The 11,600-nt window shown below is 44.6% G+C and overlaps 1 protein-coding gene across 2 annotated transcripts in view; it reads right to left on the reverse strand.

The window, feature by feature from the left end:
* Glipr1 (GLI pathogenesis related 1) overlaps positions 1 to 11,600 on the reverse strand; it is a 33,764-nt gene that overhangs the window by 17,749 nt on the left and 4,415 nt on the right. For both annotated transcript variants that reach the window (XM_050135575.1, XM_050135574.1), the window contains one exon: positions 2,262 to 2,763. In XM_050135575.1, coding sequence (XP_049991532.1) covers positions 2,262 to 2,435 — 174 coding nt within the window. In that variant the 5' untranslated portion in view covers positions 2,436 to 2,763. The remainder of the gene's footprint in view (positions 1 to 2,261; positions 2,764 to 11,600) is intronic.

Genomic DNA, 11,600 nt, shown 5'->3' on the forward strand with positions numbered 1-11,600 from the left:
GCCATTTTAGGGTTGGCAAGAGACTGGACTCTAGAGGGGTTCCCAGGTGTCCAAGGAGATGTCCCCCCCAGCTTGTTCCTTGAGCAGCTGAGGAGAGACAGCCTGAACTGGTCTTGTCCTATAGCCACGCTGATGAATATCTTGCATATCATCATAGAACCTTCATCTGGCAATGGAAGGAGATAGAGACACAGACCCACACTGAAGCACTGGACTGAGCTCCCAAGGTCCAAATGAAGAGCAGGAGGAGGGAGAATATGAGCAAGGAAGTCAGGACCACGAGGGGTGCACCCACCCACGGAGACAGTGGGGCTGATCTAATGGGAATTCATTAAGGCCAGCTGGACTGGGACTGATGGAGCATGGGATAAAACTGGACTCTCTGAACGTGGCTGACAAGGAGGGCTGACTGAGAAGCCAAGGACAATGGCACTGGGTTTTGATTCTACTGCATGTACTGGCTTTGTGGGAACCTCGTCTGTTTGGATGTTCACCTTCCTAGACCTGGATGGAGTGGGGAGGACCTTGAACTTCACACAGGGCAGGGAACCCTGACTGCTCTTTGGTCTGGAGAGTGAGGGGGAGGGGGAATGGGGGGAAAGGGAAAGGAAATGGGAGGAGGGGAGGAGGTGAAAATTTGTAATAATATTATAAAAATAAAAATAAAAAAACCCTTAAGATGAGACCTGAAACTACCACAACCAGTGCCTCAGTTTTGCTTCCTTTTTTTCTATCTGTAGCTTTTCTTTCTTTTTGACTAGTTGCTTTGGCATAGATTTCAGTATGTGAGGCATAGGTGATCATTTTCTGAGTAGGGCTTCAGTAGCTCGGGCAGAGAAAATGACAAAAGTAACGTAACGGCAGTGAGACTGCATCAGCTAAAAACCATGGGCATAGTGGCAGCACTACCACAGCGAAGTGGCATCCTAAAGGAGGCAGAGAAATTGAGTGTGATGGTACACACCTTTAATCACAACAGTGACGGTGGGATGCAGAGCATCAGGCTGACCTCATCGACATAGCAAGTTCCGGGCTAGCCAGGACTGGTAAAGCATGTATCTCAAAAAGATAAAAAAGGCATAAAATGTTTTCCAGATACTCATCCGCCAATGGATTAATCTCCAAAATGAACTAAAAGTGTTGAACACGAACAGAATGAAAAAGCCAACAACCAACACAACTGAAGTGAACAGAGTCCTCAGAAGAAGTGTGGGTCAACATCCTTAGCCATCAGCGGTATGCAAAGGGAAAGTACAGTAAGAGCACAACCTACCCTGGTCAGTACAATATCTAATTCAGAAAATAAATGGCGTCAAAGACATGGGTGGAGAAAAGTCCTAACAGGAACACAAACTAGTTCAGTCACTATGGAAATCAGTATATAGGGTCACCAAAAAATAGAGATGTAAGACTATCATGTGATTCCACTATAGCATTTTTGGGCACATCTATCTACAGGAATCTACACTTTAGGGATATCTGCATATCCATGTCTATTGTGGTACTATTGGCAATATCCAAGCTCTGGGTTACATATGATTGTTCAGATAGATGAAGGGATGAGAGAAGTATGTGTGTGTGTGTGTGTTTGTGTGTGTGTCTGTATTTCTATACATACTGTGGAGTATTGTTGAGTCAAACTCAGGACATTGGCAGGAGAATGGATGGATTGGAGATCACCATGTTAAGCGAAATAGAGCAGATTCCGAAGAGGCACAGGATCAGAGGGCCGGAGGACCAACAGGCCAAAAGGGCAATAGGAGGAATATAATCAAAGCATGATGCAAGAAATTATCATAATGAAGTCACCATTATTTATACAGAACACGATAGAAAGAAAAACAATCCTTAAGACACAGAAAGAACTGTCACACAATACTAACAGAAAAAGAAGTGGCAGCAAGGAGAAGTCTATGGCTCGTGGCTGGCGAAAAGGAAGTATCCAGAAAGAACTGAACCATGCTCATGCTGCCTGTGGCATTGCTTAAGACTGAGTTGGAGGGAGGGAGGGAGGGAGAGAGGGAGGGAGGGAAGGAGGGAGGGAAGGAGGAGGGAAGGGAGGGAAGGAGGAGGGAAGGGAGGGAAGGAGGGAGGGATCCATTGTGTAGGTTCTGATCACACTCCAAGTGTACTGCACACAGCAATCACAAGCAAAACAACAACAACCAAAACATTTGGGATTACCCAGAATTCACACCCAGCTAAGCACAGGCAGGCTGCCTCTGATGGATGCGTGCCACAAACACTGTTCGCACACTCACCATGTACAGCATGTTCCTGGCTGTCGGATTCACTCTGGACCGGTTCTGGTTGTGGATTTGAACACATTGTTGGATGAAATCCTCATTGGTTATATCTGGCAAAGTACTTGCGGTATATGAAGAACTAGAAACGGAAGAAGCCATCCAGACCATCATAGCAAGGGTGGCCTGCATGATGCCTCTGGCTGCGGTTGGACCTAGAACCCAGAGCCCCTGGGTTCTGATAGAATGCTTGGTTCTGTTTTCAGACCTTTTCTTCTGTGCTGGAAGGTTGAACCCAGGGTCGATTGTGATGGGCAAGGGCTCTGCCTCCGAGCTACATCTGAAGCACTTGGGTTCTTTGTGACCAGCCCCACCAAGCACAGTTGACCTCAGCTGGAGAAGTCTGAAAGCAGAACGTTGAGTCGTTGTGAAACTCTCGAGCTGGATTTCTCCATATATGGCTTGCAGCTCAGTTTGTTGTTAACCCTGTCCCCGTCGGTGCTTCTCGGTGACACAGCACCTACAAAACACAGATTCTTGTTAGGCAGCATCAAGCTTGGAGCTGAGGTATTTCCAAAGGAATTTCTGTGGGCTCCAGAAATAAGTCCTGTGTGAGTCAGGCTTCTCTAAAGGAACAGAAATGTTAGACTATATGGATTCACGGGGGATCTGTTACACTGGCTTAGAGGATGTGGCCTGGGGGGTTCCACAATGGTTGACTCATGCCAGTAGAGGCCAGCAGCTGGTTAGATGTTCAGTCTCTGAGGCGGGATGTTGCAGCAGTCAAATTCTGGAGTTGGTGCCCTGGGGGATTCCTGAAGAGCTGCTGGCTTTCCGTCTACACTGGACTCCTAAAGGAGCCGAGTTTAACACCAACCACAACAGGAAATGAAGGCGCTTACCAGTCAAGAGGGGAGGCAGGCAAACCAAAAGCAACTTTCTTTAGAATGTGAGCTATCACCAGAAGGCAGAAGGCGTGGCTCAGATTTAGAGTGGGTTGCCCTGCTACAAATGATCTGATTAAGAAAATTCCTCCCAGGAGTGCCCAGCTGCCTAGGTTTTTGTTGGTTCCAGATGTAGTCAATTTGACAGCCAAGATTACCATCACGAATCTCTACCAAAGGACTTGCAAATGGTTTTTGCAAAACCTTTTTTGTTGGAATCCTCTGTGCAAATAGTGGTGGGAATACAGTGGTCCCTGCTTTACCAGTTTATTATGAGCGCTGAGAACAGTTTCCCATCTGGACGTAGTGGTAAAGTCACAGTTACAAGGTATGCACAGTTAGGAGATAACAGTAATAATAAACGCAAACAATTAAGGGTATTTACAGATAAACTTGCCAGCATCACCACTATATGTATTGAGACCATTATTAAGTAAAATAAAGGTTTTTAGGACATGGACAGCAATTCCTAAAGTTTATCTGGAAAAAAAAAACCCCTCTGTTTTGTTATTAAAACAATTATTAAGTGACCAATAACTAATGGCCCAAATGACAGTATGAATATACTGGACTAAAGTGGGGTGACTTAATAAAGCACAGTGCCAAATTTAATGGTTGAGCACCCACCCCACCCCCTTGCACACATGCAGCTCCCAGGACTTTTGATCTTGAAACTTGCCCTAGAGTTTTCTTTCCGTTGCGAGGACCAAACACGGGGCAGAAGAACTTGCGGGAGGAAAGGGTTTATGATGTGGTTAAGACTGAAGAATTCAAAAGTAGAATTGTGAAACACGTGTACACACACAGGCGTGCTTGGTGAAGGAGGCAGGGAGGAAGCCGTGGGGGGTGGCGTTTGAGTTTCCTTCTGTCAGGAGTAGCAACTAGCTGTGAGACCTTGAACAGCTTAGTATACTCCTCAAGTTCTTAGAAACCTAAGAACTTTCACACCACACCCAGTTAGTGAGGGCAGTCCAGGCAGGGACTGAAGCAGAGACAAAGAAGAAACGCTGTTTACTGCCTTGCTTGGCTTGCTTTCTTATAGTCCCCAGGACCACCTGCCTAGGGGTGGCACTGCCCACAGCGGGCCGCGCCCTCCCATGCAGTTATGAATCAAAACTATGCCCCACGGACTTGCTCACAGCTGGTCTGATGGCTGCACTCTTTACTGGAGGGTTCTTCTCCCCGGTGAGTCCAGCTCCTGTCAAGTTGACAGAAACCCGGCCAGCACAATACCGAAATGGTTCGTGCCTTTAGTCTTTGCCACAGTGGTGTTTCAGCAAATTCTGTTTCTAATTTTCTGCATTTTTATTGATTATTTGTTTTCTTACAGTGGAAACACACTATCTCTTGTAATAAGAAAACAAACGTTATTTTGGAGAGTCATATGCAAATTAACACAGACAGGGCATGGTAAACCTGTACACACATGACAGGGTATTAGTACCCTCCTGTATCATAACTGTCACTGCATGGGAGGGTGGAGGAGAAATGACTTAAGGCTCCATTATACTCTTACCCTCTCTAATTAGATTCTGGAAAGCCCTGGGCTCAAAAGCCTCCAGCACACCGATTCTCAATCTGTGGGTCGTGACCCCCATGGGTCATTTGACCCTTTCACAGGGTTGCCCTAAACCATCAGAAAAAAACACATTTATATTATGGTTCATGGCAGTAGCAAAATTAGTTATGAAATAGCAATGGAAATAATTTTATGGTGGGGGTGGGTCACAACATGAGGAACTGTGTTCAAGGATGGCAGCCATCAGGAAGGTTGAGAACCACTGCTCTAGAGAGAGACTGTCTCTTCAGCTCCCACGTTCATTCAGTCACCACCCTTTCAAGCTGGGCAGTTCATCTTTGTAACCAGGAATTCCGACTTTGGGGGGTCTTCCCATCTGATGTAAGGTCTTACTCTCTAGCCTAGGCTGGCCTCAAATTTGTCATCCTCCTGCCTCAGCATCTCAAGGGCTGAGATTACAGGCACGAGCTACCACACCTGGCTTCTATCTTTCGTTTTGAGACAGGGTCTCTCTAGTTTGTAGCCCTGGTTATCCTGGAATTTATTAACAGTCCAGACCGGTCTCGAACTCACATAAGTCCACCCACTTCTGCCTCCCCAGTACTGGGATTAAAGGTGTGAGCTACCATAGCCAGCAAGATTCTCTAACATACTGCTGTTAATTCAGTCATGTGTGTTCATGCACATTTGAACACATATCTGTGTTTTAAAAAATACAATTTAAACATTCAAAGGTTTCATGGAGGCCATAATTTTATGCATTTTGTATCATTTTTTTTCATAGCCATAGTTTAAGAATGCTATTGGTTACAATAACTCTTTATGAATACTTCATGATCTGTATCTCTATGGATGAATGCACCATAATTTGTGTGCTATTATACATATTCAAATTCTTTTAATTTTTTTCATAAATAATGCTGTAGAAATCTTTATATAAAGAGAATAATGTGAAATTACCTTTAGAACTACACTAATTTATATTAGTGTGTACTTATAAGGATGACATCTTAATAGACAATAAAGATACTTATATATACATCATATTGGAAGGTAACAGTAGAGTGAATAGAAGAAGCCAGAATAAATTTTATTTGGGAACAACTAGAGGTGTAGAACTTTAAGACAATTCTGAAGCCATTTCTGACAACTCTCAGTACTTCCCCTCCTCCCCTGGGAACCAAGGACAGAACAGTTATACATGCACGTACTGAGACGTTGGGAACTTTCCATCTCCCTAAGGCAAGATAAGCCTTAGGTGTTGTCTCAGTTACTGATGTTTTGACTTAGTCCCTGGGAAGGGGCAAAGTGACCCTCAGAAGTTTCCCTTTACCTCATTTGATCTGGCAACCACTCTCCAGCCAATTATTGGTAATAGCCTTTTTGAATAAGCCAATCATAATAGTTAAAGAACAACCCTCAGGCACCCCCTTCCTTCTGTGGAAGACCCTGTCATGACAGAATTAATAAAATCCTCATGCTTTTACATCAGCTGTGATATGAGAGATGGTCTCTTGGGGCGACTCCTCCTCCTCGGTGATTGGACGCTAGGGTCCAACAGAGGAAAATAAATCTCAGGATAGAACTAGGCTCGACTTCAAACATAATAAAGACCCCTGAGGAATTAAGAGTTATGAAGTGGAGGACATCAAGGGGACAGCAGAGTTAACAGTGCTGACGTCAAGACAGGAAGTTCAGATATCAGGATAGGAGAGATTGACACACTCTCTAGACTGCCAGAAAAGGTTTTTTTTTTTTTTTTTTAAATGCTGGTCTGTCCAGGCCTAGCAAAGGCCCACAGATGAAGGCCTACCTAGCACAGCTGAGTACTTAGCGTGTCCCGAGGGGTTTGGTCAAGGAGTCTTGTCAATACTTAGTATCTCCCCGCTTTCTGCAGGCTAGTTTTAGCTTATCACTTCCTGACTTTAGCTGATCATGGGGTACAGTTTTTCCAGAGATGGGGCTGACCTGGAACTTCCACATTCGCCCTGGGATTTGTGAGGTTACACCCCAAGAAGAAGCGCTCCCAGATCAACACTACAGGTGCCAGGATCAACTATGCTCAACTGAAAACAGCAGTTTAAACACGAATTTGAAGGTAATTGTATCAGCCAGGGTTTCCCTTGCTGTGACAAAATTTCCAGGAAGACACCTCAGAGGAGGAGAGTTTAGGGGTTCAGTCCACGTTGTTTCTAGGCCAGGGTAAGGTGGCGCATGTGGATACAGCGTGGAAGAACAGTGCTGCATACTGGTGTGCAAGCTAGGAAGAGGGTCAGGGGACAAAAGTGCATCATTCCCGGGCGTGACCCCTAATGACCCCCCTCCTCCCTGGATGGTTGTCAGCTACCATGTAGTTGTTGGGAATTGAACTCAGGTCCTTTGGAAGAACAGCCAGTGTGCTCTTAACCGCTGAGCCATCTCTCCAGCCCCCCTCCAATAGTTTCTTATGAATAAGTTTCCTGAAATCTATCAACTGGCTATCACATCCCCAATACATGGGCCTGTGAGATATTTTCTTCAGACTATGCTGAGGGTGAATAGCAGGCACACCTAAACTCCCAAACATGGCTATAATTATTACAAATATATTCTAGACTTTCCATAGCACTGGTATGTTTTAGGCATTTAAAAGGCGTTCGTATTCTTTTGTTTCTCACTTCTCTATGAATCCTTTGAAGCTGAAATACAGGTAACCGGGTTTCACATAAACATCGGGGGTTTTCTGTCCTTCTGTAAGAAGAGAATCTGCCTGTGGGCACTGTCAAGTTTCTCCAGTGAAATCTACTGGGGAGATTTAAGCCTCGGCAGTTACTTTACCAGATTCTCAGTGGCGGCGAAGACCACTCACTGCACAAATGGAAAACCATACAGGAAACCCAGCTCTCTTGAGTAAAGGTTGAGAGCCGCTGTAAAGTTACCATGGTAACATAACTTCCTCTTTCTCTAAAACCTTGTCGCCACACACTCATTATCTTATCGGCTCTTTGGATTTGACCTTACCTAGAAAGACTAACTGGTGCAAGATAGAATATTCCACGGACTCAAAAGAAGATGGTGCAGCCATCTTCTGCCAGGTCATGACAAAAATCCTCTTGTATTTGTATCCACACTATCGTCTGATATATTCTATTAATGTTTTCTTCCTTATGACCCTGGAATTACACAGGTACATCATACTTTTTAAATGCTTATCTGTTGGGGACTGTGGACTCACCCAGACCCTGAATACCTGTAAACAACTTGTTTTCCTCTGCTCTGAGCAGCCTGCAGCTGCTCTGAGCACGAGACCCTGATGGCAGGGGAGTGGTTTCTGGTGGGTCTGCACCTGAAAGATCCCGAGAGCTGGAGCATGGCCAGAGCCCTAGATAAGCTGACAATAAAGGGGGCATTCTTGTTTCAAGGATGACCCATGCCTCTATCTCTCTGCATTTGTGTGTTTCAATCTCCAGCCCCTTACCCGGCTCGCGAATCGTACCATAGCATGTAGAATAGGTGTGGTGTTTTACGTTTATCTAATTTTACTTTACTTCACTGAGATAAGCTCTCTGTAGCTCAAGCTGGTCTTGAACACACTATGGGGCCAGGATGACTTTTTGCTCTTGGCTCCCATATTCTCCAAGTGCTAGTATTTCAGGCGCTCACCACCATACCGTGTGATAGGCACATTTTGGATGAAGACTCTAAGGGCCAGAGTTAGAAAGCTAAGTCACGTTCAGACAGGAAAAGAAAGGAAATAAGTAAACACAAGTTGTCCTTTTTCATAGCAGAAATAGCTTTCGGACCTTGGTACTAATACAGAGACTGGTGGCTTTCTTCTATTCTTCCCAGTGTTTCTGGGCTATGACATAGGGAAGCCACTACTTGACATCTCTGTGCTTCTTTTCCCCACTAAAGAGCTAGGCTGAACTGTGTAATCTCATTTCCTGTATCTTGGGCTGTTGACATTCGAGCCTGCCAGCTTCCCACAGCAGCTTACAGACTGTCACGACCAGGCCTGCCCTGCGAGTGTTTCAGATATGTGGAATTCATTTTTATACCAAATACTACACTTAACATCATTATCCACAGGTCTCATTTATGGTCCTGGAAGACTTCAGCATTGGCCTATAAAATCTTTCTATTTGAATTATCTAGTGCTCTCCTGGTCCAACTCTATTCTATGGTTTAACAAAGGAGCTGTGGAGACATAGCTTGGGCCTTACCAACTAGACTTGCTTCGCCTTCAATTTCTATCATTTCGTTGTAACATTCTCCTCCTTGGTGCCTAATGTCTGCCCTGCCTGCCACCATACTGGTGGTGGTTTCAGGCGTCTCAAATTATTTTTCAACCTATCATCATCAACTCTAACCTATTTTTTCATTTCGCAAACCCAAGAGCTAGCATGCAACAATTATAAATATGTCATACCAGTATTTTCATGCATATGTGCGTGCACACACATACACACATGCACACGCACGTGCGCGCGCGCACACACACACACACACAGATATGGAGAGATGGCTAAGCGGTTAAGAGTACTGGGTGATCTTTTAGAGGACCCAGATTTAATCCTAGCACCCACATGGTGGTTGACACTACTGTCTGTAACCCAGTTCCATGGTATCTGATGCTCTCTTCTGGCCTCCTCGGGCACCAGGCACACATGTGGTACACATGTACACATGCAGGCAAGATAGCCATGCACAGTAAGTGAAATTCAAGCAAACTTAGAAACAGGAACTGAAGAACAACAGAATCCGGGAATTTGACATACACCAAGTTCCACTCCTGGACTAGACATCACTGTCCTTAGTAGTGTCCCAGGTAACTAGGCCGTTTCTGTGGTTCCTGTAACTGCCTTTCAAACGGAAATGTCCCGAAGTTTCTTAGTGAAGATCCCTACAGTTAAGGCCAGTTTTCCTCTATTTCCAACAATTAAAAGAGAGAGATTCCCTTAAACCTATTAAATTAGTCCAGCACCACCCTCTTACTAAAACCACAGAAATCACAAGAGGAAGCTGTGGAGGAGTGGTTTCTCAACCTTCCTAATGCTTCAACCTTTTACTACAGTTCCTCACGTTGTGGTGACCCCCAACCATAAAATTTCCATCGCTATTTCATAATGCTAATGTAAAATATCTGGGTTTTCTGATGGTCTTAGGCAACCCCTGTGAATGGGTGATTTGAGCCCCAAAAGGGTGGCAACCCACAGGCAGAGAACTGTCGCTATAGACTAATATTCCTAACAAAAGATGCCAAAATTCCCAGCAACATTACTACCAAATCAAACTCAGTAAAACATCAAAAAGGAATGCAACACGATCAAGTTGATTCATTTTAGGGAGGCAAAAACGGTTTGACACAGTACAGCACCTCAGCTGAATGAACACAATCCAATCTCAATAGTCATAGACGAAGGGTTTGTTAAAACCCAGCATTCCTTCATGATAAAAGTCATGAACAAATCAGGCACAGAAAGATCATACATCAGCCGGGCGGTGGTGGCACATGCCTTTAATCCCAGCACTCGGGAGGCAGAGGCAGGCGGATCTCTGTGAGTTCGAGACCAGCCTGGTCTACAAGAGCTAGTTCCAGGACAGGCTCCAAAGCCACAGAGAAACCCTGTCTCGAAAAACCAAAAAAAAAAAAAAAAAAAAAAAAATCATACATCAACATAACAAAGGCTTTACATAATAAATTCACAGTCAAAACTGTACTGGGTGTGTATGTGAGGGAGAATTGAAATGTATACTAACTATTTTTAAAAAGCTGTCATCTGCTTCTTCAGAGCTCAGAGGACATGCCATATTGAACTGCTAATAAGCACAACTGACTTTAGAATGTTTGCATACAAAGTTACACACCCGGGGCATACTTAAACACTAATACAGTCTTCAAAGTACAAACAGGTTGATGGTTCATTTTCACTTTCGTTCTTTAGATATTGTTCTCAAAGGGAGAAAAAGTGTGTTAGCTGCAAGAAAACGTATTCGCTGTGGCTAAATGACAAGCCAGCCTAGAAGTCAGAAGCCTGCTGAGGGCAATCCAGAACCAACAATGCAGTAATATGATACCAGCAGCGTTTTCAGCTCCCCTGGTTTCCTGACTTGATTACAGGATTGTGACCTTTCCATTCTTGTGTTTTTATCTCAGGGTCACCTGACTCACAGCAGGCATACAAAAGGAAAGAGTTTACAACAGAGTTTCTGCTTTGTGTAGTGTGTAGAAAAATGAGTTATTTGCAGAAAAGTTATTCAGAGAAACATCGACATCCCGAGCTAAACCCCGTGGTGCAGGTTGAGTTATGACCCTCTGTAGAGCTTGGCTTTCTGTTGCTGCGAGAACACCGTGACCAGGAAGCAATTTGGGTAAGAAAGTGCAGTTTTCCTCACACAGCTAGCTTGCAGTCCATCACCCAGGAAGATAAAGCAGAAACCTGGAGGCCCCAACTACTAAAGCAAACAGCAAAGAGAAAGTCGGCTTGCTACTCTCTTGACTCAGCTTGCCTTTGATAACCCAGGAACACCTGCCAAGGGGTGAGCCCGCCCATATCAGGCCTTAAGAAAATGCCCCTGCAGGCATGCACACAGGTTAATCTGATAGAGAAGGCAGTTCAGTTGAGGTCCCTTGTTCCAGGTGTCTCTAATTTGTGTCAGCTGGCCAAAACTAACCAGCAAAACTTTCAAAACTTTGAAATCCTGATCTCTTCTAACACAGAAGGACGAGGGCCTTGCAGGTACAATCAAGTTAAAAGGAGACCATTGGGTTGTATTGCCCAGTATAACTGCTCTCTTTAGGAGTACAGACCCAGACATACTCACAGAGACAGAGGGAGAGAGAGAAATACAGAGACAGAGAGATATAAAGGTAGAAACAAAGACCAGAGACAGAGAGACAGAGAGAGAGAGAGA

This window comes from Alexandromys fortis, unplaced genomic scaffold (assembly GCF_014885135.2).
Source record: "Alexandromys fortis isolate MF-2015 unplaced genomic scaffold, M_Fortis_MF-2015_v1.1 scaffold_24, whole genome shotgun sequence".
NCBI lineage: Eukaryota > Metazoa > Chordata > Mammalia > Rodentia > Cricetidae > Alexandromys > Alexandromys fortis.